This window comes from Anas acuta, chromosome 22 (genome assembly GCF_963932015.1).
Source record: "Anas acuta chromosome 22, bAnaAcu1.1, whole genome shotgun sequence".
Lineage (NCBI taxonomy): Eukaryota > Metazoa > Chordata > Aves > Anseriformes > Anatidae > Anas > Anas acuta.
Genome location: NC_089000.1, coordinates 2,020,009 through 2,045,858, shown reverse-complemented (window position 1 = coordinate 2,045,858; position 25,850 = coordinate 2,020,009). Strand labels below are relative to the sequence as shown.

Below are 25,850 nucleotides of genomic sequence, written 5' to 3'. Positions count from 1 at the left end.
GCAACAGCTTGAATAGTCTGGAGAGGGAGGTTTTGCTTCTTGCAAGTGGAGGATGCAGCACCATGCTCCAGGAAAGGGCACCCAGATGTGCCCAAGCCCTACCTGAGCAAGCACAGCCAGACCTGAAGGGTCCTGAAGAAATGCTCCCCCCATCCCTGTTCCCACCTAGCACGCTGGCCCCTTCCCATCAGCCGCAGTGGCTTTTTAATAGCCGTTTCCCTGTGAAATCGGAAGGATTGCTGGCTGTGAAATACAAACGGTATGTACTAAATGCTGTGTAATGGATTCCTCTTGAATCATTTCGTGCCTGCGTGTTTCTAATAAAAGGTTTCGGGAGCGGGGTGGTTTTGCTGGCTGCCAACAAGGCTGAGCAGTGAGGAGGCTGGGTCCTGCTGTAGGGGCAGCAAGTGGACAGCCCAGCCCCTGGATGAGCACTGGATGTCTGCGAGGCAGCCAGCTCTGAAATGCTGTGGGGGGCGATGCCCTTTGATGGGGGCCCGTCAGTACTCTGCTTTGCTAGGGAAAGAGTGCTCTTTGAGGGAAAAGGGCAGCAACAGGACTTGCTTTTCATTATTGTGGCACACAAAGCTACCCATGAGGACGTACCCCATCTCCTTTTGCTCAGGCTGGCAGTAACAATGCAGAGATCATGGGGATGTGCGGCACGGTCCTTTAGTGTGGAGGAAAGTACGTGGGCAGCACACGGCGCTTTCAAACTGAGGGGCAGATGAGTCACCCTAAGAGTTTTTACAGAGGTAAATGGGGTTTTCAAACCATTTATGTGTAATTCAGAATCATTATGTGTATGGGGGGAGGTTCCCATGGTATTACAGCAAAAAAAGGATTTTATAGGCCTTAGTGCAGCATTTGCTGAAGGGGCTTAAAGCTGGCTGGTCTGAGGAAAATACCATAAGTGGGTCATCAGCACTTTTTGGGCAGCACTTCTAATGAGATCCCTGTCTGCAGCAAGTACCAATGTTGCAAGAGTAGTAAAGATTGGAGAGGATAGATTAGTTACACCCAAGGCAGTTTGGTGCGTCATGGGAACAGAAATGTGTCTGAATCCGGCCGAGCCCCACTGTGTGCCTGGGAGCAGACAGTACAGCCCTTGGCTGTGGGGTAGAAGATGCTAACCGGGATGTCTCGGGCTCTGGAAAGACTTCTGAAAAGTGTTTTCTTGGTCTGAAAGAGCTGATCAGATACTTGCTTGATAATGCAGGACATATCAGGGAGTGCTTTCTTTGTGAAATGGAGGCTAGACCTGGGTCTGTTTTTGGTATTTGCGTTCAAAGGAGAATCCAAATGAAAACAAAACAAAACAAAATACCTGCAGTCATGACTCAAGGACTCAAGGTGTGGAAAGCCTGCCCATCATTTGCTTTATCCATCAGATTCAGGAGTGTCTTCTGCCTTGTCTGCTGGTCCCGGCCTGGAGGAACGGTTGTTAATAGTGAAGGTCTGCGTAATTTAGCAGGGCAGGACTCTGTGGCTTGGAAGCTGGACTAATTCAGATGAGTAGAGGAGCATGTTTTTAATAACGTGCCTAATTAACTGTGCAGCAGTTCACCCAGGGATGTAGTCGATTCGCTATTGCTGGTAATCTGTAGATCAAAGGTGACTGATTTCTCATAAACAGTCTTTGACCCCCATGGCTCTTCCCTCTAGCTAATACCCCTCTGTCTCCAGTGTCCTCAGGCATGTGCTGGGCCGGATGGCCATGCAGACAGCCTGACCAGTCCTTTTTCTGTCTTTGAAATGTGTAAGCCTGTGTTTAGGGGCAGCAAAAGCCCCTTCCTTTTGTTTCATGGAGGTGTGTGCTGCATTGTCTCTGCTCACCCCAGCCTGGTAGGTGCTGCACGGAGGGGAGTGGGGCCACAGGGAGCAAACATTTCCCTGGTAAAATGTACCCAACAGCAGATTCAGTCTGCAGGGATTCGGTAATAAAAACAAAGATGGCTGGACGCAAACCTAGAGAGCTGCTAACAGCCTTCAGTCAGGGTTACCCTGCTGTGTGACAGCTCAGAAGGCCAAGGGGGGACATCTCCTGTGTGCCGTGGCCTTGTTCCTTCATGGGCAGAGCTCCCTGACAGCCCAAAGGGAGCCCACAGGACACAGTGCAGTGCTGTCTGTGGCTGTGGATTTCCAGACAGGGTCCAAAATGATCCTGCACTGTCTGCGGTTCTGTGCCTTGCTGCCCTCATTCCCCTCAGTGGATGCCCACAGCCAGGCTCTGTGCAGGGCCTCCAGCAGCGCCTGGGTGCCTGAAGCAGGTGGCACAGGTCTCCAGCCACATCCACAGCCCCGTCACGAAGCAGGCCGGGGAGGGCTTTCCGAGCGGGGAACCTTTTAAAAACACTATCGGGTGCTTCTTCCTGAAAGGCTCATCCTTGTCTAGATAAATGCGGGGAAGTCCTTCGGCCCACGCTGGGCAGTGTCGGACCAGATGTTCGTGCTTCACCCAGCTGACCTCCGGATCGATGGAGCCGGGAACTCTTCTTTGTTTGCCTGCCGCCACGCTTGGACGCCCGCTGCCATGTCTGTGATGGCTGGCTTGGCCTCAGACAGCCACCGGCCAGCAGGGCTGGCGTGGGGGCCCTTCTGCCCCCAGGGATTGGGATTTCAGGGCGTGGTGGGATGCTCCTCGCTCAGCCCTCCCCACTGGGGCGGCTCATTTCACAAGGTAGGGATTGTTTCAGCACTGAGCAATTGGAGGGCTTTTTCATGTGAGTAACCCCACCAAGCAAATTTGTGATATTTGAAGAAATAAAAGTTATCAGAGGGAGTCACAGAACTGTAGGGGTTGGAAGGGACCTCCAGCCATCATCAGGTCCAGCCCCCTGCCAAAGCAGGTTCCCTAGAGCAGGTTGCCCAGGTCCAGATGGGCCTTGAATATCTCCAGAGAAGAAGACTCCACAGCCTCCCTGGGCAGCCTGTCCCAGTGCTCCGTCACCCTCACCATGAAGAAATTATTTTGCATGTTGGTGTGGAACTGCCTGGGCTCCATTTTGTGGACACTCCCCCTTGTCCTGTCCCCACAGCCCACTGAAAAGAGGTTGGCCAAATCCCTCTGTCTCCCACACTTCAGGTATTTATAAATAATAAAACACCAGGTTTAAGGACAGCTTTACCAAGTTCTTCAAATCCATGTACCGTGAGCCAGAACTGCATCAAGAGTTAATTATTTTCTCTGAGAGGAGTAAACAAAAGGTCAGCCAACAGATTTTTATTCATCTATAAATCTCCGGCAGTGTGAGCAGATAGAGGGGGTGAGCAGCCCTGTGCATCCGCCAACGTCCATGCAGCAGCCCCGGGGCCTCTGCTCCCCAGGCAGGATACATCAGGAAATGACAGAGGAGCATTGTGTCCTTCCCTGGTGGGAGGCAAGGGAAGGTATTCCCTTGTGAATCAAGGTATTTTTCTCTCGAAGGAGACATTTTTCACTCCAGAGCTGGCCACTTCTCTTAGCTCCTGGCTCCTGTGTGCACTGGGGTTTGCTCACACACAAGAGCACAGGTACTGGTGTGAGCTGCAGCTGCCCACACAAGGAGACCTGTGCACGTGTGAGCTTGTGTCTACATGTGTGAGTGTGTGCTGCACTGGGTGCTGGGCCCTGGGCACGCTCCTGCAGAGCTGGCACCATCTTATCCCAATTGCTGCCCTCCAGGACACAGGGATGGGTCCTGGGCCACTTGTCTCACACATTGATTTCCCACTGGGAGGGCAGCGTCCAGGCTGCAGATGTTGATGATGAACAGCCAGGTACGTGCCATGACGAGAAGGAACTCACTGGAGCAGGCAGCACCTGGCTGTGGATGCAAGGGAGATCTGGAGAAGGGTTTCCAGCAGGGTGGGAAGAGCAGAGAGCCCAGTGAGGCTGCCCACGGCGGCTGGCTGTCCGTGGGTGCTGTGCTGCCCTGCAGCTCTGCTGTGCTGGGGATGGCAGGAGCCTGGCAGTCACCTGAGCTTGAAGACCTGCAGCCAGGGCTCTCTGCTCCGTGGGAGGATGTCAGGAGCTCTGCTGCAGCTTGCTGCCCCTTTCCCTTTTCCAGGCAGCTCTGCCTCTCTCACTCCATGTCCTGCATGGGGGGAGAAAACCCAGCTACCCGAGCCCTCCAGGTGATGAGGGGGTAGAGGGAGCTGCAAAGCCCTGGCTGGTGCTCCAAAGCACTGCCAGGGGATGACTCAAGGTGAGATGGGCCTGAGATGGGTGAGATGCGGTGGCTCAGCAGCCTCGAGGCTCCCCATGGCACCGGTAGCTGGAGGTGGCTGGGAGCAGCCTCCCTGGTGTGCAGCAGCATGCTGAGGCACGCCGGGGTCCCAGGTGCTCCCGAGGAGATGCTCTGGCCATGCACAGAGCTGTGTGTGCGAGCTCACGCTCTGCCTCACAGGCAAGTCTGGTCTTGAGGGTATCTGAGGCTGCTTTGGGCCCAGACTGCACATGTGCCCACTGAAACATGCTGTGTGTTGTAACTTCCCAGCATGTCCCAGTCCAGCAGCTCAATCTCCACTGTCAGCGAGGGGATGGCAGCAAGACCTGGTAGGCTGCGGTGGTTGCAGCTCCTAAAAGGGCTTTGCAGGTGGGTGAGGAGATGGGGATGACAGAGGAATGAGTACGGTGTTTAAAGAGGGAAAAGAGCAGAGTCCTCTTCATGTCGTGCTCTTGTGGGTCTGGTGCATCCCTCAGCGGGAGACGGGACTCAGGCCCTCCACGGATCCCTTCCCATCACACTTGTGGGATTCAAGGATCATCTGCAGTGCAACAGCAAGGGGAGGATGAACTTGCTGCTCCCTCATGTGTCTTCCTGCTGCAGACATTGATTTATAAAGTCTGCTTCGTGCTGAGTTCGGGGAATTCAGGGGATGGTGCATTTTCCGCACAACACTTTTCGCCTGATTTCCCGTGTCAAGGCTGAGGAGGCTGTCAGGTAACGCCTCGGTCACTCCGTACACTAAATTTCGGAGTTGTGTTGCTTTTAGGAGACTCAGGCAGCAAGTGGTAAGCACTGCGAGTCTGTGTGTTTTGGCTGGAAGGTGCCACAGGTACGGCCCTGAGGACACTGCTTCCTCACGTCATTGTCATGCGGAGGTCCAGAGGTGTCGATCAGTGTCAGGCTAAAACCAACCTCTAAATTCTCCAGGCACTGCTGCTCACACCATACCGTCCGTCCTGCTGCTCTCCTGGCTGCTCAATGTTTTTTTCTGTGCTGTGCCACCCTCAGGTGTGATCACCCAGTGAGTTCAGGTGTTGTAAGGGTCCAAGGTGCTTGATGCTCACTGATTTTTCTCTGAGCCAGCCCTTTCCTGGGGCAGGTGGTGGGGAGGGCTCCCTGCTTCCAGCCGTAGAAGAGGAGCAATACCTCGTCCTGGTGCAGGAGCTCTGGGGGAGCTGAGCAGTGCTGCGAGATGTGTGTGTGAGGAAAGGGAGTGAAACAGAGACCTTCCCTGCTGGAGATCCTGGGGCTTCACTTCTGGGATGAAGCAATGTGTGCTGCTTCAGAGGCACAGCTCCGGGATGTCTCGGGCACAGCTCCGGGATGTCTGTCCTTCAGGGAGGTCTGGGACAGGGGTCCCATTGCTGCACCGACTTTACAAGGCATCTGAGACATAGAACAAGTGGAGAGCACTGGGCTGAGCTGCTGGGCTCCTTCTTTTTGGTCTGCAGAGCTCTCAGCCCCCTGTCCTCTCCCTCCCTGATGCTTGCCGTATTGTCCTACTTCCCGGCTGCTCAGCTGATGCCTCGGGCGTCTCTCTGGCGTGCTGCTGCGAGGCCGCTTTGGTTTGACTCGTCTCATGCCAAGACGTTGGCTGAGCTGTCCTGGCAGCTGCCACAGCTCTCGCAGAGCCAAAGGGTTAGGGCTTGGTGATCGGGTCATGCCTGGAGGGCCAGGAGGGCTCCTGCAGCCATTCACCTGGAGGACAACCATGGCTTCTCTGCAGGCAGCACCTCAACTGCATACTTGGGGCTTTTACTTGATCTGGGAAGGGCTTTATGAGCAACTGGAGGTCCCTGTATTACTTTACAGACCTCATCCTTGGAGGTCTCCCCGGCTCAGCTCAGCAAAGCCCTTGCGGCCCCGGTCTCGTGTTGGGGTTGAGGTTGGACCAACAGCCCAGGCTTCCTTTCAATAAGCCCCGTGGGATGCTATGACAATTTTCCCAGATCTTGGACTGCTCTGTCCCTGCTTGATGCTTGGCTTCGTTATAGCAAAAGATGTCAAAGGAGAGAGGAGTGCTCTCGGTGCTGGGGGCCATCCTCTCCCCACAGGTCTGCAGGGGATGCGCTGACCACACGAGGGGCTCCTTGAGAGCAAACATTTGCCCTGTGCACCGTGGCGCTGCCAAAAACCTCCTCCAAACTTGCTAACACAGCCCTGACACCATCACTCCTGGTTGGGGCAGGGTCACAGTGACCTTGGAGCAGCATTTAGGGTGGCAGGGAAATCCCACAGCACAGGAGCTGGGTCCCCCGCTGCCCCCCCGGGCACAGGCAGTGGGGTGTGCCAGGAGCTGGTGCCTTTCCTGCAGGAGTTCACACTCAGGTGTCTCTGTGAACTTCCTTCTCCGTAGCTCTGATAGCGTTTGCTTTTGATGTATTTGAAAATTCCCCTTTCTCTCCTTTACCTTCGCCGACAGTGTATTTTTCACTGATACGTTAACTTCCTCTAGCAACCGTCTGCATTTTATAGCTGCTAATTTACTGCTGCCAACTTCCCCCTTTTTTATTTATACAATATGTTTATTTTTACTGCATTTTTTTCTTTTATTCAAAGCCAAGACAATTTTTAACTAAGGACGCCTTCTTTTATAATTGCAGATTTACGAGATTTTGGCCAAGCCTTCTTAAGCTAGCTCTAATTACTCTCCATTGTTTTTGTTTACGTTTTCCCCCTAATCAATTTTTGCTAATAATCCCTTTCAACTTTTGGAAATTGCCCCTTTTCCACCTCCAAGTGTGTTTCTTATTGGTGGGTGCAAAAATCTGTTCCCGCATATGTGTGATCAGATTCTGTTTGCCTGTACCTAGGCAACTGCTCATCTTCGGTTCATTGATCTGCTCGTCTTCAGCTGTCAAAATGAGGTCTGCGTTGTGATTGCCCACATTGATTGCGGGTTTGCTGTGTGTTGGAAATGAGCCTCTTTAAGCGGTAGTCTCCAGGAAGGGGAGGGAAGCCTTGTGGGACGTGAGCACAGCCCCTGGTGCCAGGAGGATGCTCGGAGCAGCCCAGGCAGAGGCCAGCACCTGGGGGAAGCGGGGACCCAAGCAGGACAGAGAGGGGCCGAGGAGGAGGATGGAGGAGGAGGAAGGAGGCACTGGATGGGGCTGGCAAGGACCTGAGGATGAGCTCCTCCAGCAGTCCCACAGCTGATCTGCGTGGGAGCTGCTCTTTTCCACCCTGTTCCCAGCCACTGACCTCTCCATCTCGTGGTGTCTCTGGGTGGGCCCAGCACACAGAGCTCCCAGGGGCTGTCCTGCGTGTGCAACTTGGTTTTCTGCCCTGGGCATCCCACCTCTGCTCGCCAGGAGGGTCCTTGGCGTTTGCCTCCTCGCAGTGCCAGCGGCTGGGTGTCACCTACGATGTCCCTGTGATTCAGACATGCTGGACTGAATCAACGTGCTCTTTTCCTGGACAGGTACAAGATGATGCTCTGCCTGCTCATCCACAGGTGCTGCTGCTGGCCGAGAGCATCCAGGGAGCACTGTGCTCAGAGAGAAGTGGCTCAGAGAGAGAAAAGGAGTGCTGGTGAAGCGAAGACGAGGCTTTTCTAGGGACGGTGTCCATGCTCCCCATCCCGTTTGCTCTGCTGTCTCCTGCCCGTGCAGGACCAGCATCAGCCTTGTGCCATCCGCTGGCAGGGTGGCCCCTTGGTTCAACGCGCTGACAAGGGAGGTTAGACGAGTGTGTAATGAATTACCCATGCATGAAAGAGGAATCCCTCTCCGTGGTGAGGTATTGAAGATAGAGTTTTCCCCGCGGAGGAAACATTTGCAGCTCACTAAAAATACCCACTGTTAACAGCTGCCGTCTCCATCGCAGCTTTATCTGTGGTGTGGGGCCTGCGGAGATGCGGGGTTCACATTTCTGGTGTGGCTGTGCGCTAGCCCCCAGGGACACCAGGGGGGCTGCAGAGAGATGCTGCCTTATTCTCTAGCCTCAGGACCTGCTAGAAGGAGCTCAGACGGAGCACTGTGCCAACCCCTTGCCAAGGATTTTGGAAGCTCCTGCGTCTGTCCTGGGGAGAGGCTCCCCGTGGTTTGGGAGCCCAGCCCGGAGGCCCCTGCTGTCGCAGCCAGCTGGGGGGCACGGCGCACCCCTCTGCAGCTTGGCACAGACGAGCCTGCAGCTGGCCATGTGGTTCCTCTTAAGCTGTTCCCACTTGGGGCTGCCAACCAGAAGCAAATTTACAGCCTGTCAGTAAAAACAGTGAAAAGCAGGAACGCTTGGCTGGCAGGTAGGCGCACGGCGCCAAACATGCATCGGAGAGCATCCCCACTCAGCTGCATGCCCTGTGCTTCGGCTGGCTGGGGCTGGGAAAGGGCCTGGGACCCCCTCATCACCCAGGCCTTTGGGCTCCGTGCGGATGGGCCTGGCAGTGCTGGAGGAGCGGGAGCACCCGCAGGTGCCAGTTTTTGGGTGCTCAGGCACAAGTCAGGTGCCTCTGGGTGTTCCTTCTTTGCTGGGGGGCTCTCCAGCCCTGCTATCCGTGCTACTGTCCCAGGCAGAAGCCAGAAGAGGTGCGTGTGCTGTGGGCATTGCACTGCAGCTCTGCTGGTCCCCTTGCTCCTAGCTGCTGCTGCCAGGATGTGGGGAGCATGGCAGGTTTCTCCTTTCCAGGCTGTTGGAAGCAGTTCCTCGCTGCGACTGGGCTCATCCTGCCCGCTGTAGGTGCCTGGTGGGGGTCCGTGGGTGCTCAGAGCCAGCTGGACCCCTCAGACAGGGGCTGGCTCTGCTGGGATGGGACCACCAGCGCATCCCCTCCAGCTCCGGGCAGCAGCACTGCAAGGAGAGGATTGCTGTGGGCACCCCCTGACATCATTTGGCAGGATCTGGTCGGGAAAGAAGCTAACCAGGTTAATGTGCTGGCACTGCCAGGCTTGCTGGGACACACCAGGGTCCAGGCTTGGTCTTCAGCTCTCACTCACCGGGTCCTGGTCTCCTTTCCCCACTTTCCTTGCCCCCGGCGTGCCTGTGCGCGGTGTGGCCCTGCCCTTAAAAGCCAGGCACAGGGCTGTGCAGCTGCGTGTCACTGTGTGCTGCTGGGGCTCTTGCTGGAGCTTTGGCTGTCTTTGGAGATGATATCTTTTCCCCTGTAAATGTTATTACCCTGTATATGTTCGGGTGGGGGGGGAGGAGGGGTGACCATCTGTGTTTTCCAATAAAAGCAAATTAAAATTGAAGCCCATTAAGGACAGCTCAATCAGGATGCTGAGCAGGGCTCCGCAGCCTGCTGGGAAGGAGCTGCTTCCAGCCTCTACCACCTTTTGTCATCCTGGGTGGGTGACAAAACCTCGTTTAGTGCCAGGGGTGCTGGGAGGTGGGATGGGGATCACCGCACGCACCTGAGCCGTGCGCTCCCCCCGCTCTGGGTAGGGCGGTCGGGGCACGGCCCCACGGGGACGAGGAGCCAGAGCTATGCAAAATCCATGCCCCGTGCTCATGCTGCTCCTCCTGGTCCTGTCAACACTCGTTGAATCAGATGATGAACGAGGTTGGTGAGGAAAAGGGATGGATGTCGTGCAAAGGCCCAGCATGTGCTGCATAGCTGGTGATACCACTCAGCCTCTGGGCTTTTTGCTTCATCCCAGATGTTCTAAGGTCCCCTCAGCCCTGTGCCCAGGCACAAATGCTTGTCTGGGACGGAGGATCCTGTGGGGCCTGGGTGTCTAGGAGCAACCTGGGCAACCTGCTGTAGGGAACCTGCTTTGGCAGGGGGGCTGGACCCAATGATCTCTCGAGGTCCCTTCCAACCCCACAGTTCTGTGATTGTGTGATGATGGTGGGAGCAGGTTATGATCTTGTAAAGCTTCCTCTAGGGCCAAAACACCTGCAGGAGCAGCTCAGGGGCACCGGGCCTCCAGCCCCAGGGCTCTGCGGCTGCTGGTGAGGAAGAGGAGCCTGGGGCTGCTGGGGGGGACATGGCCAGGCTGTGTCCCGCCCCGAGGGGTCTCGGTGTCTGCTGGATCCATCCTGGCAGGGCGGATAAGGCTGGGTGCGGGTAAGGATGAGGCTTTTTTAACCCCTGGGCCTCCCTCCCGCAAGGTGTCCCGCAGACAATGGGGTTTGTGTGACTGCAGAGACTGAGTCATTAGTGCTGACAGTAGCAATGGCTGTTAAATGTCTGCATCTGTGTCTTCTCTGTGTGGCTACTGCATTCCCGGGAGCAGCGGGAGGGCCCCTGCTCGCTGGCATTTAGCATCTGCATTGTCTCTGCTCGGCAGCCTGCCCTCGGCTGAACTCAGACCACCTACAAACCCCGGCTCCTCTCGGGGCAGGCGCTGCCAGCCGGGGCTGCATTCCCTGGTGCTGCTGGGGCAGCTTTCTGGGGTCCCCCGGTGGGGTTATCGGGTTTCTGCTGACCTCTGGGGCAGCCAAAGTCGGGAAACGGAGTGGCCGGGACGCATGTGCAGTGACGGCCCGGGGCAGCGACAGCCAGGCCTAGCGTGATCCCTTCTCGCAGCCAGCCTAACCTGCGTCTTCAACAGAGTCCCAAGCCTGGAAGATCACAAAATCGGAATTCTTTGCGGAGCCCCAGCCCCTCTCAGTCCTCCTAGGGGCTGGGGCCAGGCTGTTTCCCTCCTGTAAAGTGGATGGGGCAGGCAGCGCGCTCTGCCTGGCAGCATTACTGCGTGTGGACGGGCTGATGGTCGGCTGGGTGGTTAGAAAGGAAGACACGTGCTTGGGCGATTTGCAAGACCTAAAGCTGGGCTTGACCCCTCTTTGAAGGGGGGTTCATTCTGGTTTTAAGTGTTCTGGCAGTGCCTGTGATGGCTGATAGCTTCCAAACTAGGAGAAGCAGGGCTGAGCTCACAGGCCCTGCTGCCATCCCTGAAGGAGCCCCTTGCAGGCACTCTTCAGCCTCTTGCATGGGGCTGAAGAGCTGCCTGTGTTCATGCTTCGATGCTGGGGAAGGAGCACAAATGATCATCGAGCAGGACAGGAGGCAGGGTCCTCATCCCTTGCACCTCCCTGCCCGCTCCTCCCTGGGGTGACATCCGACCTAGAGTGGTCCCAGAGCTGGCCCCAGTTTGCTTTGGATGCCTGAGGCTCGAGCTCCAGTTCTCCATTAGAGCTGGGGTTTTTGTCCTCCCTCCAGTACCAGAGGGACGCAGAGGGAGCTTGCTGTGGGGCTCCTGGGTTGTGGTGTGACCTTTCCCTTGCCAGAGCTATGTAATTTCTCTGGGGTTGGGCCTCCCTCTTCTTGCCTTGTTCGCCCCCAAGAGATCAGATGTGCTCTGGAGGGTGAAGATGCTGGACGCTGCCTCTGTTTGTAGGTCTCTCAATCTGTCTGGACCCTATTTTCCAGGCCAAGGGGTTGAACAACCAGGTACCTGTCTCCACCTGGTTTCTCACCGTGCTGGGCCTGCCGGCACAGACCGCTCCTGCAGCACGGGGTGGCCTTGGGGGCTTGGGGCTTTGGGCAGGATGCGGGCAGTTCCCATCCCAGCCCAGTCGTTGCTTCTCCTCGCTCCCTATCAATCACTCTCCCTCTTGGAGTTTAAGTGGATCCCTGAGTGAAGTATCCAAAATATCCTGTAGCCGCCGGCTCACAATGCAGCGTGCTGTTACCGCGCCAGCGGGTCGGCCGGGGGGGGATTGGGTTTCAGTTTGTTCCGCTGGCCACCGGCCAGGCAAAGCAAAACTCGGTGCTGCAGGGAAAGGCCACTGGGTTTGCTCAGCCCCTCTTAGCTCTTGCTGGCAAAAATATTATAATAAGGCTCCAGTAAAGCACGGGAGGCAGAGAGGAGCCTTTCAACTGCTGGAAGGATAAATAGATCTGCAGCGAGGGCTCCGTGGGGCGGGGGACAGACGGGTTTCTCATTAACTGCCCCTCCTGCGTGGGGATGTGGTGGCTGCACCTGAGGCCGGGCTGGAAACGCCGTTCCACGAGCACGTGTGCCCGTGCAGAGCCGTTGGATGTTTTGCTGGGCTCCAGCACGGAGTCTCGCTCAGCGCCAGGGTCTTCCCTCCCTTCAGTGTCACTCCAGCGTGGATTAATCTGATGAGGTGCATTTGCTGGGCTTCCAGGCCCTCCTCTGGTAATGATGCACAGCCTAACCCGTGTCTGCCTTGGCTGACTCGGGGTGACTTTGCTCCATCAGTGAGGTCTGGGTAACTTCTTGCCTGCACATCCAGTTTTGGCCACAATCATTTTAATTCTGGGTCAGCCTAGGAGCTTGTACCTTGCGTTAGTAATGTTGTACCGGGGTTAAAACACTGGCAAGTGCCCTACTCTGAGAGAGGAGCTGACATGCGAAGTGAAAGGTGAAGGGAAAAAGCTGTGGGTGGAAAAATGAGGGTGGAGGCCTCAGCTATCTGTGGGGCTATTTATTTGTCCAGCTGTTTCTTTATCTGGATGAGTTTGGAGCCTGCAAACGTCAAGGATTTGCCAGGACTTCTGAGAAACCCAGGTCCAGATGTTCTAAATTGGTCTGAATTGGCAAAACTCCATGGAAGTTATTTTTCCGGACATGGAGAAGTGTGTCTGCAGCGCGCACAGATCCCCTGCTAATCCCTTGCCCCTCCAGCCTCTCTGCCACCGTCTCCTGGTCCTGTCACTCTCCATCCCCAGCCCTGGGCATCCCGTGGTGGAGGCCCCGACCCCAACCAGCACCCACTGTGATCCTTGTCCTCTCCTCCCAGCTCCCAGGCCTCGGTCCTGACCTTCCCAGATGGGCCGAGCTGGTGCAGCCAAGACCCCCACGCTCATTTCACCTGTGGCTGAGCAGCAAGGAGGTGAGGCAGGAACGTAGGAGCCCCTCTCCCAGGTGATTGCTGTGAGCGTGGGGGCCGTGGCGTGGTGGCAGTGATAAATTTCTGCATGCCAAGGGCTCGAGCTGGGATCCAGCGTGGGGCAGAGACCACAGACCCCGACGTGCTCCTGTAGCAAGCAGCAGTGCCTCCCCTGGTAGGCCGTGACAGCAACGGGCCCCGGCGCTGGCAGAAAGTTGCTTATTGAAAGCATCTTCAAAGTGAAAAGGACAGGCACTTATCTCCTAACCGTCCCGCGGGGAGCAGTGCGGTTTCTGGTGGGAAGCAGGCCAGAGTTGCGTCTGCTAGTTTCGAGCAGCTGCAGGTTTATTTATAATGCTGTGGGTAGCATGTGAATCTGCAGATAAACACGCGGGAGGGAATAACACAAACAACAATATTGAGAAAATACTGCTCCGACAAGAGCATTTCACGGCACTGCAGCTATCGCCAGCCACCAGAGATGGGCCAGGGGCCAGACACCCACCCGTGCTGCTCCTCTGGGGGTTTGCTCTGCATCGACACTGTTGTTGGTGCAGGGTCGCTCTGTGCAGGGTGCTGGGGGTCCCGGAGTGCCTGGACCTGCTGTGGCACCTTCCTGCAAGCAGCCCCCAGCTCTTGGGTGTCATCCGAGCTGCCAAACCAGGAGGATGGTGTTGGGGAAGTGTCAGCAGCGGCAGCAAGCAAAGCTGCTAAATCTGCTAGCCGACGCAGGCGACTTCCCCCCTCTGTGCTAGGGGTTGGTTTTGGGGCTGCCCATCCAGAAATCGGTCCATCCATGTAGTCTGCAAGATGCTGGTGCAGGAGCTGGGCCTGCTGGGTGGCTGGAGCAGGGTGTGGGCGTAGGGACAGCCTTTGGAACCAGAAGAGCTGCTGGGTTGCCTTGCCAACACACCGTGGGTCACAACGGGTGCCAGGGGCTGAGCACGCTGTGGACTGCTGCGTGTGGAGGGCTTGCTTCTGGAGGACAATAGGCTCCTGCTTTTTGGGGTGTATCACACCTTGTAGGAGTCTCTCACCTGCGGCAGGCCTGTGCACAGCTGACATCTTGGGACCTGAAGGTGAGTCACCGATCTGCTCAGAGATGTCTGTGCTGCCAGCATGAGCATCTCCCAGGTTATCACACCTTGATGGGCCAGGAGGAACCACGGTGGCCTCCTGCCCAGCTCCTGCTCCTGCAGCACGTGCTTGCCCAGATTCTGCCTCACCCGGGATGGGGAAGGATCCAAATGGTAGTAGGATTGCACCTCTTGATGGTTGGTTTTCAGAGGTGAATGCCTTCCCTGCTAGAACAAAACCTTGTTTTCCATCTGCTTTACTGGGCTCAGCTCCCAGGCAAAGCGGTAGCTGCAATTTCCCTCGTGGGCTAAGGAGCTCTGCGTGCTGCTGCTTTCTTCCAGCGCAGATCCTTACAGACCACAGTCACCTTCCAAACTCCTCTTTGGTGATCTCCCACAGACCTGCAGCGGCAGAATCCCACCTAGCTGAAGGAGAAGTAAGCCCTGGCAGCACCACAGCCTTTTTCTTGAGCAGCTGAGCTGGGCAGCAAGGCCTCATCTCGCCACGTTAAACCTTCCTGGTTTATTGATCATTAGCTCACACTCAGTGACAGCGTTTTCGGGATGAGATGACAGAGCACGGCTTGGCTGCATCTTCTCAGGGCCTTTGACCCCCCACAGCAGTTTCTTGCCATGGAGATTTGAAGTGCTCTGAGTCTGGGAGAGAGGCAGAGAGAAGCCACTGCAGATGGGGAATATGCTGGGTTATTGGACACTGCTCCTGATTTAGTTGGCTGGAGAAAAGAATTAACATGCTTCCCTTGCCTAGAAATAAGCAGCTTCTGAAGGATGAGACAGTGAGCTTCCCTGGAGGATTGTACAGCCTCTCCGAGCTCAGGTGGGGGGTGTGAGGAGCTTTTGTCCAGGTATACAGGTGAGATAACTTGGTGGCAGGCCATCGTTAGTGTGTTTTGAGGTCAGCCAGCAATGGGTGGTGGATGTATCCCACCACCACCCTTGAAATCCAACCTGGCTTCACATGCACGCTTGCTGTCAGTGCAGCTAATGAGGTTTGCTCGAATTTGTGGGGACCAGTTATTTGTAATTTTATGGAATTCAGGCAACTACTGCCAAATGCTGACGTGTCAACTGATCCCATAATGCTTTCTGGACATTAGCCAGGGAGACAATTTGCTGGAAGAGATGTGTAAAAAGGGGCACAAAGAGATGTTACAGCTGTGTGCAGTGGGGACCATGAGCCTGGGGTCCACCCTAAATGAAGGAGGCTGATAAAGAGAAGCCTCAAAGAAAAGGAGCTGTGTTAGAGTGAAAGAATAGGGGCGCTCGGTTAATCTAGTTATCTTCAGGAAGGCTGAGAGATGATTCATTTGGCACTGGTAAGCAGCACAGGAGGGAAAGGAGGTTTTGGGTAACAGAGTCTTTGTGAAAGTAAAAGGAAATCTAATAACTGGCAGCGTAAGTTCAGACCAAAAGTAATGGAAGATAGATTGTTTTAGGAGAAGATAATTGACCTTTGGAAAAACCTGCTTGAAACCTGCAGTTTTCTACTCCTTGTTAGCTTGTGTTGGACGTGGTGCTTAGGGACGTGGTTTGGGGGTGACGTTGGTGGTAGAGGGATGGTTGGACCAGATGATCTTGGAGATCTTTTCCAACCTTAATGATTTATGAAGATGAATGTCCTTGGGCCAGCTTGGGCAGATGCATGTCCCAGAGGAGATGGGAAACTCTTCGGCTGTGGGTTAGGGGCAAGGGCGAGGGCTTTGGACAGTGCTCTGCATTAATGTGCTGGGCACATTTCCACCGCACCAAGTTTTTATAAAAGAAAAGGCTTTTAAAATGCAAAATATTTCAGAATATTGTTTTTATTTGGGGAATTACTTATACTGTTTTAGAGCGTATCTTCTCTTACATGAGTCACTGCTATTAATGTATTTACTACGCATCATTGTCATTGATAGTTACAATAAATTAACAAATAGGGTTTTTTATTTTTATTTTTTTAAGTAATGCAGATTCTAGCTAGCACTGAGTGAAAAATGTTGTTTTCCTTCTAGATCAAAGTGCCACTGGTGTTTTAATGAAAAAGCCAGATACTTTGATAAAATAAACACTATTATTAAACTATGTAAACAAATACCCAGTTTAAAAAGAAATTTCATAAATCTGAATGACAACATTTCTGTGCTAGCTATTTTCCAGAACTTTTCTGAGTGGGAAAAGGACTATTTTTGCTTTCCACTTTTGGAATAAAACCAAATTTTGAAATGCTGGTTTCCTGTGAACTGGAAACCGCTGGCTCTAACCAGGAGTAACGAACAACCCACAGCCTGAAAATGATTTACTGCTAGAAGTAGGTGCAAGTAGCATATCTATGCTGAGGCACTTTTTAGCTCACTTATGGGAAAAGAGAACTTACGTGGACTGCTCAGCAGGCTGAATAACAACCATTTTGCCATTTCTGCATCCAGCTTTGTCTGTTCAGATGATGGATTTGCACAAGGTCGGTCTTTTCTTCCTTTGTGTTCAGTGAAAGTGGAAAAGGTGGAGACGCTTGTTGGGAATCTGTGGCAGGATGCTTGTGGTTTTTGGTGGCCAGGAGCAGCACCAGGACACGGTTGCAGCCAGGAAGTCTCCAGCCCTCCTTCTGCTGGGGGAACTGGGTCTTGGGTCTGTAGGCTGGTGACTGGAGATCCCTACTAATAGGGGCTGTCCCGTTGGAGCGCTCTCAGCGGGCAGGCTGTGGCTGTGTGGGTGTACACCTGGCACGTAACGTGCTTTTTCTTGAGAGCCAGAGAGCCCTAAAACTTCAGCGTTTCCTTGCCTGCTCCACGGTAATTGGCAGGGCAGGGGAAGGGAAGCTGCAGGCTGTATTTCATGCTTGTGTCTTGATTGTGCATGCAGTGGATGCTTTCCAGCATCCGTGCAAATGTAGTTGGCATCCTGAGCGCGTGCACTCAAATCAAGAGCTGGTTCATGTTCTCCATGCAGAGCAGAGAGAGATGGTTTCTTCTGTGGCCATCACCTGGGGCTTAGCCACAGAAGCACTGGCTGGCCTCTGTCTTGTACAGTCTCTCCTGCAAGCTTTATGCTTTCCCCTGGCTGGGGAACATTCCCACACTTTACCCAAAGTATTGGCAGGGCATAACCCTAGCATCCCTTCTCTTGCCATCAGCCTGGTGTAATTATGCCAGCCAATAGCTAATTAGGATTAAAAAACATCAGTGCAGGAGATACGATGAGTTTTAGGAAGGACAAGGAGCATTGTCCAGAAAGTTTTCTGCCTGCATGGCTTAGGAAGCCACCTTCTGCATCTGTAGCAGCGTCTGACATATTTCTGCCCAAATTGCCTGGAAAACTGACTTTAATATTGGTTTAATCTTTAAGTATGGCAAGTCCTTGAAGTGCTGTTCCTTCCTGTCGGCTACTGCAAGGCCAAGGATTCTGCCTGCCATGCACAGTGCTGAGAAAAAACATCTCACTTTTGCAAATGGGAATGAAAGGGGATGGAGAGAACCTGTCCGGGCCAGGGCTCCTCCTCAGCCACCACTGCAGAGCTGCTCCCAGGCTGTGATTTTGGATTTTGAGGAGGAAACTCCAGCTGGACACTGCAGGGAATGAGGGAGCCAGGTCCCTGCAGAGCAGGGAGACACAGTGCTCCGGTCCCTGCTGCCTGCTCGCTGCCTGCACCTACCTGAGCACAGGCAGAGGGGGAAAAGCAATGGTAGGGCTGGAGCAGGGGGATGGAGGGAGGGTGAGGAGCAAGCCCTGGAAGACCTCCTTTCCTCCTCCTGCCCCTTCACCATCCTCAAGCCCCAGACCAACACTGACTCCTTGTTTTTCCTTCCTCCTGCAGAGACGCTGATGGACTCCACAACGGCCACAGCAGAGCTGGGCTGGACGGTGCATCCTCCCTCGGGGGTAAGTCATCCTCCTGCTGTACGGGAGCTGCGTGCCAGGGCTGTGGTCTCCGGGCTGCAGGTGGGGTTGCTCAGTGAAAGGCACCTGCTGAAGTGCTTTGGCACTTATAAAAATATATAAAAAATATAAAAGAGTATAAAAACATGAAGGCAATTTTAGTTTCTGGTAGCTTTCTTTCTACTTCCCCAGACTATCCCATGTTCAAGAAGGGCAGTTCTCACCTCACAGCATCAGGCTCATGTGATGTTGGAGGACTTACCCTCGCTGTGAAGCTGCCCTGTAGTCAGTTAAAGAGGAGGGAGAAGGAGGAATGAAATGCGAAGGCCACTGTCATTTGTCCCCAGAATCTCACGTGTTATCTTATTGCTCATCACCTGCTGCAGGACAGGGTCAGGGCATTGGCCCGAGGGGTTGCACACTTAGCAATATGGCCCTGGGGTAACGTGGACCCAGACAAGGCTGTTAAGAACACCCAGCAACTCACGGCAGGACCTTTGCTAGCTCGGTGTTGATTCTCTCCACTTTGCTGTCACCAGGAGTCCCCTGGGCCCCATCCCAAGGCCACCCAGGACAAGCTCCTTCAAACCAGAGCTTGGCCAAGGCAGTGTGTCTCTGCACATATGGAAGAGGCCCCGGCCACCTCTGTCTCTCAGAGGGTTTGTGTGGGGCACTGAGATGCTTGGAGCATCCCTCCCCTCTCTGCCCGCGGTGGCTGGGAGCAGCTTGGGGCCGTGGTGCCCGACACCCCCTGGCTGCCTCCAGCTGGTGCTGGGCTGAAGGTGAGGCTGGCAAGGGACCCTCGCAGCACCCCGAGCCAAGCTGTGCCCCCTCATACAGCGTTGTGCTCGCCTTTGGGTCTGGCAGCTGAAGCTGAATTCCCTTCCCCACGCATGCTGAAGGCTCAGCACCCAGCCCCGGCCGGGGCCAGATGAAGACATTCCTTTGGGCCTCACCCCGGGGCTGACAGCCCTCTCCCGGAGCCAGCTTGGCAGAAGAAAAGAAACGGATGAGAAAAGCCTCTGTGGAGGAGATTAAACCCTGCGAGAGCGGCCTCCTCGGTCTGCCTGGCCGACCCGCGGTGCCGGGGCGCGGGGGGCTTTCGGCACCGGTCCCCCATCACCATGATAAAGCCCCGCACCCGCCTGCCAGCCCGACCGCCCCACCAGCTCCAGCCCGGCCGCCGAGGGGGGATGACGGGCACACAATGGGCAGGAGCAGAGGTCAAGTCTTTTTCTCTCCTCGCCCAGCCTTTCTTGTTTGCGGTTTTTCCATATGTAAAGCACGCCTTGCTTCCAGCTCGCCAGCCCCGCGGTAATGAGGCCTGGGCCTGCTGGAAGCCGTCTCTCCGTATTATTGTGCTGCCTTCTTCTTTTGAGTTCCCGGCATGTTAATTAGAGAGCGAGGAGAAAGGGAGAAGCTTCTAATTAAGCGATGAGGGGCTGATGCACAGGGGTGACTTTCTCTCCCAGCTGGGAGAAGGGAGCTCGGGAGCGGGGCGTTGCGGGATCGGCTCGGCCAGCGGTGCCAGCGGCCCCACACAGCCCCTGCTCGCCGTGCTGGGCACCTTGAGCTGGCCCTGGGCATCCTGCTCGGTCCCTCATCCCTCCTGGGAGCCTCTTAGGAAGAAGGCTTTCAGAAAGCCCAGCACGGTGCTGGTGCTGCTGGTGGGGTCGCCTCCTGCCCCCATGGATGACACAGCTTCAGCAAGATCGGGTGCAACCAGGGTCACCTGGAAGAAGCCCCTGATTGCTGCTCTGTTTAGTGTTTTATTTCTGATTATTAGTAGGCTAAAAGTAGCTTTTTTAAATTATTATTATTAGTTTTTTTTCCCTTGCTGTGGAGCTCCTGTGCTGTTCGTAGCTCTCCCTTTGCCCTGCCTCCACCATCCACCGTGAGCCTCAGGCTGCAGAGACGCCTTCCACCACCTGCGCCTCCTGCCTCACGGTGCTGAGTTCCTCAGGCTGTGTCCTGAGCCCTCCTGGGGCCATGCAGGAAGGAATGAGGGACAGGTCAGGTGCTGGGCATCCCTGTGCCCAGGTACTGTCATCCCTGGTGGCTGATGTGCTGGTTTGGAGTGGTCCAGGCAAGGGAGAGCCAAGTCAGAGGCAGGGCAGGGGAAGTAATTGTTTTCTTATGTCTTGCCCTTGGTCCTTTCACCCCAGCAGTGCCCTAAAAAGCAGAGAGATCCTGCATTTTTCCACTAGCATGCCAAATTTGTTACTGGAAAACAAAGCAAAGGCTCCCCCTGCATTTTGAGAGGATGCTCTCCTCCCCTCCCTCCCCACAACGGGAGCAGATTTGCAGCCATGGCCAATCAGCAATGGTTGGAGCTGTTTAGGGATCTTCCCTGACAGCCTTCTGTTCAGCTGTTAGCCTTGATGTGCAAAAAGCAATCTGTCTCTCATCTCGGGAGCCTCTCTCTGCAGTCCTGAGTGCCCTTGTGAAGCTGTTTGCTGGCCACAGGGCGGGGATATGGGGACGGCTCTGCTCCCGCAGGGCTTTTACTGCAGCCCTTGGTCCTGGCACGGGTGCTGGATCCGAGCACCAGGAGCATCGACTCTGTGCTGCTGTCCTGCCCTGGGTGCTGCAGTGCTGCCAGGGCAGGGCTGTGCCATGCACGGTGAATTTCGGTGGAAAACAGCTCAGTTTCCACCTGAGCAGGTTTACGGACAAGTTCACGGGGAGCTGCTCCAGCTGGCTGGGGTTGTGTCACTTTAGCTGGACCCCAATCCCTATGGTGGTTGGGCCCTTGCTCACCCTTGCTGCCATGGAGCCTTGCCAAACCCAGGACAGAAAGGGATTTTCCTCCTCCCTTCTTCCCTGGGTCACCTCTCTGGTGCAATCTGCCCAGGGTGTTCAGCAGCACGGTTTGGTGGGGTCCTCAGTGACAGGAATCCTGCTGGATCCCAGCGGGTAAATCCCATCTCTGACCCGCTCTGAAGTGTCTCCCCGTCCTACAAAGGATGGAGACAGCAACAAGCCCTGAAGGACTGGACAAAAGGGCAGAGACCTGGACATGGCCAGCCAGGAGTGGGTGCAGGTAAGGGTGGTGGTGTAGCTGCCCTGAGCAGAGCTGGTTGCTGCTGTTAGTCAGCTGGGAGGAGCTGGGCTGACCTTCCCATGGGGAAACCCAAGATTATTTGCAGGGAAAATACACTGACTGTGAGCTGTGTTGCTGGGAAGGATGCTACTGCAGGGCCACAAGCCGTGGGACATGCCACAGGCTCACTTTTAAGACAGAGGGCACTCCGGCTTGGGGCTGGCCCCTGTGTCACACCAAAAAAAAGTCGGTCCTTGTAGGATGAGGGCCACCAGAGGGATCGAACCCAGCACGTCCCCCATTCTGGATACGTGGCGAGGTCAGGCAGGCTCCCGTAAACCTTCCCACTGGCTGCTGGCCAGTCTCTTCCTGCACATCCTGAACCGTGGGCTTGGTCGAGGAGGCAGGGTGGGATCCCACGGATGGTGAAGCGCTGGAGGGGGCCCTGAGCTGCCCTTTCCATCCCCAGTCCCCAGGGGGATGCTGAGGGGTTTTGCCAGCCCGCTGGCTGCCTGCACCTTGCGCCGTGCTCCAGCTGCAGCCTGGAGGAGGTTTTGCAGTCACGTTGCGAACTCCTGAGAAAGCAGAGTCTGTCTGCCACGTTTGTAACCGTAGCGGCACCGGGGGGAATACATCTGCTAAAGGCATCGTGTTACTTTGCCGGGAGGCTCTGCAGTTGTGAGGCCTCTGCAGCGCCGCGCAGCCGCTCGGGGGGAGCCCCTGCTAAAGCCATTACCGCTGCCGGCGCGGTGCGTAGCCCCACCGTGCCCCGACGCACCCAGGCCACGTGTGGGGACGTTTTACCCAAAATGGTTGGGATTGGGATTGACACCGGCATGGGCACGGTGTGGCACAGCTTGTACGGGGCCAGTGTGCCCGCTCAGCGTGTGAGGGGATTGGGAAGAGGCAAAGCAGGCGGGAGCCCCATTTAATGCCGTGTCTTTTGGTTCCGTGCAGCCCACTGACTTTCTTTCTGTCCGCAGTGGGAAGAGGTGAGTGGATACGACGAGAACATGAACACAATCCGCACCTACCAGGTGTGCAACGTCTTTGAATCCAGCCAGAACAACTGGCTCCGGACCAAGTACATCCGGAGGCGAGGAGCACACCGCATCCACGTGGAGATGAAATTTTCCGTCCGGGACTGCAGCAGCATCCCTAACGTCCCAGGCTCCTGTAAGGAGACTTTTAATCTCTACTACTACGAATCAGACTTTGACTCTGCCACCAAGACTTTTCCCAACTGGATGGAAAACCCTTGGATGAAGGTAGATACAATTGCTGCCGACGAGAGCTTCTCGCAGGTGGACTTAGGTGGGCGGGTGATGAAGATCAACACCGAGGTGCGCAGCTTTGGGCCCGTCTCCAAAAACGGTTTCTACCTGGCCTTCCAGGACTATGGAGGCTGCATGTCTTTGATCGCAGTGCGCGTCTTCTACCGCAAGTGTCCCCGTGTGATCCAGAACGGGGCTGTCTTCCAAGAAACTCTTTCAGGAGCGGAGAGCACCTCCCTGGTGGCGGCTCGGGGGACGTGCATCACCAACGCGGAGGAGGTGGATGTGCCCATCAAGCTGTACTGCAACGGGGACGGCGAGTGGCTGGTGCCCATCGGCCGCTGCATGTGCAGGGCAGGCTACGAGTCGGTGGAAAACGGGACCGTCTGCAGAGGTAACTGCTTCTCTTCTTGCTTCAGGTGCTCATTTTGCTGCCGCGGTGGGCTCTGCTGATGTTGGTGCTTGGGATTTGCAGCCGTGGTCTGCAGGGAGCAGGGCTCATCCATCCCTTGCAGAGGCTCTTGGAGGGACGTGTGTTCAGCTATGGTGCATGTGCCACTGAGCTGTGCCTCTGGTCTGCAGCCCCCAAAATTCTGGGGCTAGAACGGAAGAGGGAGCAAGAGGAGGTGTTGAGGGTCTGGAGGAGAGGGAGGTTCCTCCCTGGTTGCACAGAAACAGGTACGGGGCCTCGCAGGAGGAACTCGTTGAGTTTCAGTTTACATCCTGTGGCTCGGTGTGGGCTGAAGTGCTCCTGGGGTAAGGGGAGCAGGGCTCCAGGCACCCAAACATCACGCAGTATGAAGGACCCAGCTCCCTGCAGCATTCTGCTGGGGAGGTGCATATGGTCTAGGACTGGATGTGTTCATGGGGTGCTGGTGGCCAGGCTCGCCTCTGCAGGCTGAGCATCGCCAAACCTGGCTCCCGAGCTCCCTCCGTAGCCAGAGGTTCTTCCTGGGAAGGGGTGCAGGACATCCACAGTGTCCTTCTAAGTAGAGGGTTCTGCTTTGATGGAAATTGGGCCATGGGCACCAAGGATGGGTGAGGAGAAAGCAGCCAAAATGATGTGCTTAGCAGTGTGCTGGGTGGGTGTGCTCTGAGCTGCTGGAGTTAGGAAGACGGGGAAGTGGGAGAGCTGCAGAAAAGGAGCAAGAAAGCAAAGCAGAGCAAACCGTGGCGTTTGGCAAACCGATTCTTTCTTCCCTGTCCCAGCCAAACATCAAAATCCCATTACAGTTTTGATAGCATCGGCACACTGAGCAGAGCTGGAATTTCTCTGAGATCAATTATAGATACGTCAGCAGGCGGTGGAGAGCCTCAGGTGCTGTGCAGGGAAGGAGCTGCAGGAGGGGACGGGTTGCAGCTCCAAGCAAGCACGGGGAAGGTGCTGACAGTGGGGAGATGGCCATGCCAGAGAGGGGGAGAGTCTCTGGCAGCATTTGGCTGGGCCTGCAGGATGAATAGTCACAGTGGTCCCTCTGCCATAGGACTAAAGGCGGAGTCTGGGGAGGGCATGAGGAGAAATTCAAAAATCTGGAAGTGATTTAGCAGTAGTTACTTGTTGAGGCCAAAGGTTCAGAAGTGAAGCCCTTCACGGACATCTTCATTTTGCTACGTGGCTTCTCCTAGGAATGCTCACCTGGAGGACAGAGCACCTCCACTGCTGGCCTGCTCGTGTCAAGCTACAGGTCCTGACGTGCTGGGGCATCCTTTAATATCCTTGCTTTAAACCCCTGTCACAGGGGCACTGAGCAGCGATTCCCACCAAGCTAAGAGGTGATCAAGTGCCCTCCAGCTGTAGCAGGGACGGTGCTGGGGACGGGGAGCACTGCTGCAATGTGAAAAGGGAGCCTCGATAATCCCAGCCTCAGGGGGAGGCTGGATGCTTTGCTGTGCCCAAGGGAAGCACTCACAGCAACACAAGAAAGCCAAAATGATTCACATGAGCTTTTCCATCTCAGCCCTTTTTTATTATCATGATTTTTTTGCCCAAGCAGCCCCAGCCCTGCGCAACGCTTTGCTCCGATGCAGTTTCAGTTTCTGAGCTTGTGCTGCTCCTTCAAAGCAGCTCCCCAGCCGTGGAGCCAGCCCAGCCACGGGGCTGTCCCTCTGAAGGCAGCAGGGTGTCCGGCTCCTCCATCGCAGCGTCCCCTTCTGCAGCTTGGTGCAGCAGCCGGGGGCCGAGCTGGAGGGAGCGAGCAGGAGAAAAGCCGGGTTCTCTGCTTTGTCTGTGCAGCAGCAGCAGCAGGATTTTGGGAGGTCCGGTACATCGGCAGCTGTTTCTCCAGCCGGTGCTGGCGTGCGCGTGGCCCCACGCTCCCCGCTGTCATTAATCACCTGGTGGCCGGCAGCCTGCCCTCACCGTGGGGCAGCCGCCTGTGGGGCTGCGAGCGGGGCTGGAGGGGGCCCTGGGGGTCCTGTGGGATCGGAGCGTTTCCTCCAATTCCCCCACCAGCCCCAGACAGAAAAGCTGGGGTGAGCAGGGGGCAGGAGCGGAGCCATCCTGCAGAAGTGGCGGGACACAGCCATAGCATTCCTGTCCTCTTCCAGATCCTGGTGAGGCAGTGAGCGTGCTGGGGAGGGGGCTGATGACCCCATCTGGGTCAATAGGGCTGTCCTGCCCTGCTCCACAGGGTGAGGTCCCACGGGGCTGCAGCCCTGTGACCCTGCCCTGCTCCCATCACATCCCGGTGCCAGCACCCACAGTGTGAGCCGTCTGGCTCGGGGGGAGCCCGCTGATACATGTGGCCGGCAGGTTTCCTCGTGTTTTCAGGGGCGGGAGGGAATCTGGGCCCTTTTCCAGCAGCAAAACAAAAGCAAATCCGAGCTGGCTTTCGGCGCGAAGTGCTCTCACACGGCTCGGTAGCCCGAGCGGGACGTGGCAAGGAGCCTGGGGGATGCGGCCCACTCGTGCTGCCTTTGGGTCTCGGTGGAAAAGGGCACCCCGAGCAGCGGGCAGCCTGTCCCCGTGCAGCTGCAAGGGGCTGGAAGGAGCTGCTCATTTTCTCCGCCGGGCTTTTCATCCGGCCAACGCAGCGCAAGCCGGCTCGCAGCAGCAGCAGCAGCAGCAGCAGCGTACACGAGGGATATTTATGGGGGAAGTTCATGCATCTAACAGCTTAAGCTCCTTTAAGCTCGCAGCCCCAGCACAAAAGGATTTGGGGGCAGTTAACAATTCGGCGTGGTTAAGAGATTTTCATTTCGCTGGGCCTTGCTCGCCGATCCCGCAGGGCCCTGCCGGGGCTGCCTGGCCCTGCCGAGCATCGCCCCGGCTCCATCCCACGGCGTGGGGCTCATGCATGCTCCTGCCCTCACCACCCCCGTGCCCGTCCCTGCACACTCAGCCCCGTCCTCCTGCCTCCCTGCTTCACCTTCCCCTGCTCTCCGCCTGCCTTTTTTTTCCTCCATCTCCCTGTTCTTTGTCTGGCGGCCTCCCCCCTCCTCCCCCGCCTGTCCCTCCCAAGCAGCATATTAAGCGCATTTCTGTCTCTGCCTCCCTTATACATTGGCTCTGCTCTGCAACAGAGGAGGCAGAGCCATTGTGCTCCCTGCTCTCTCTCCTCAGGCTGGACGGCAGCTGAACGCTCCCCGTGACGGTCTCTGCCTGCTCAGGGATGGCAGCCACAGGCCGATC

General features: G+C 55.9%; 1 protein-coding gene across 4 annotated transcripts in view; it reads left to right on the top strand.

Annotated features, from left to right (window-relative positions):
* EPHB2 (EPH receptor B2) overlaps positions 1-25,850 on the top strand; it is a 115,392-nt gene that overhangs the window by 21,540 nt on the left and 68,002 nt on the right. For all 4 annotated transcript variants that reach the window (XM_068658193.1, XM_068658192.1, XM_068658195.1 and 1 more), the window contains exons 2-3: positions 17,841-17,905; positions 21,929-22,613. In XM_068658193.1, the coding sequence (XP_068514294.1) occupies positions 17,841-17,905; positions 21,929-22,613 (750 nt within the window). The remainder of the gene's footprint in view (positions 1-17,840; positions 17,906-21,928; positions 22,614-25,850) is intronic.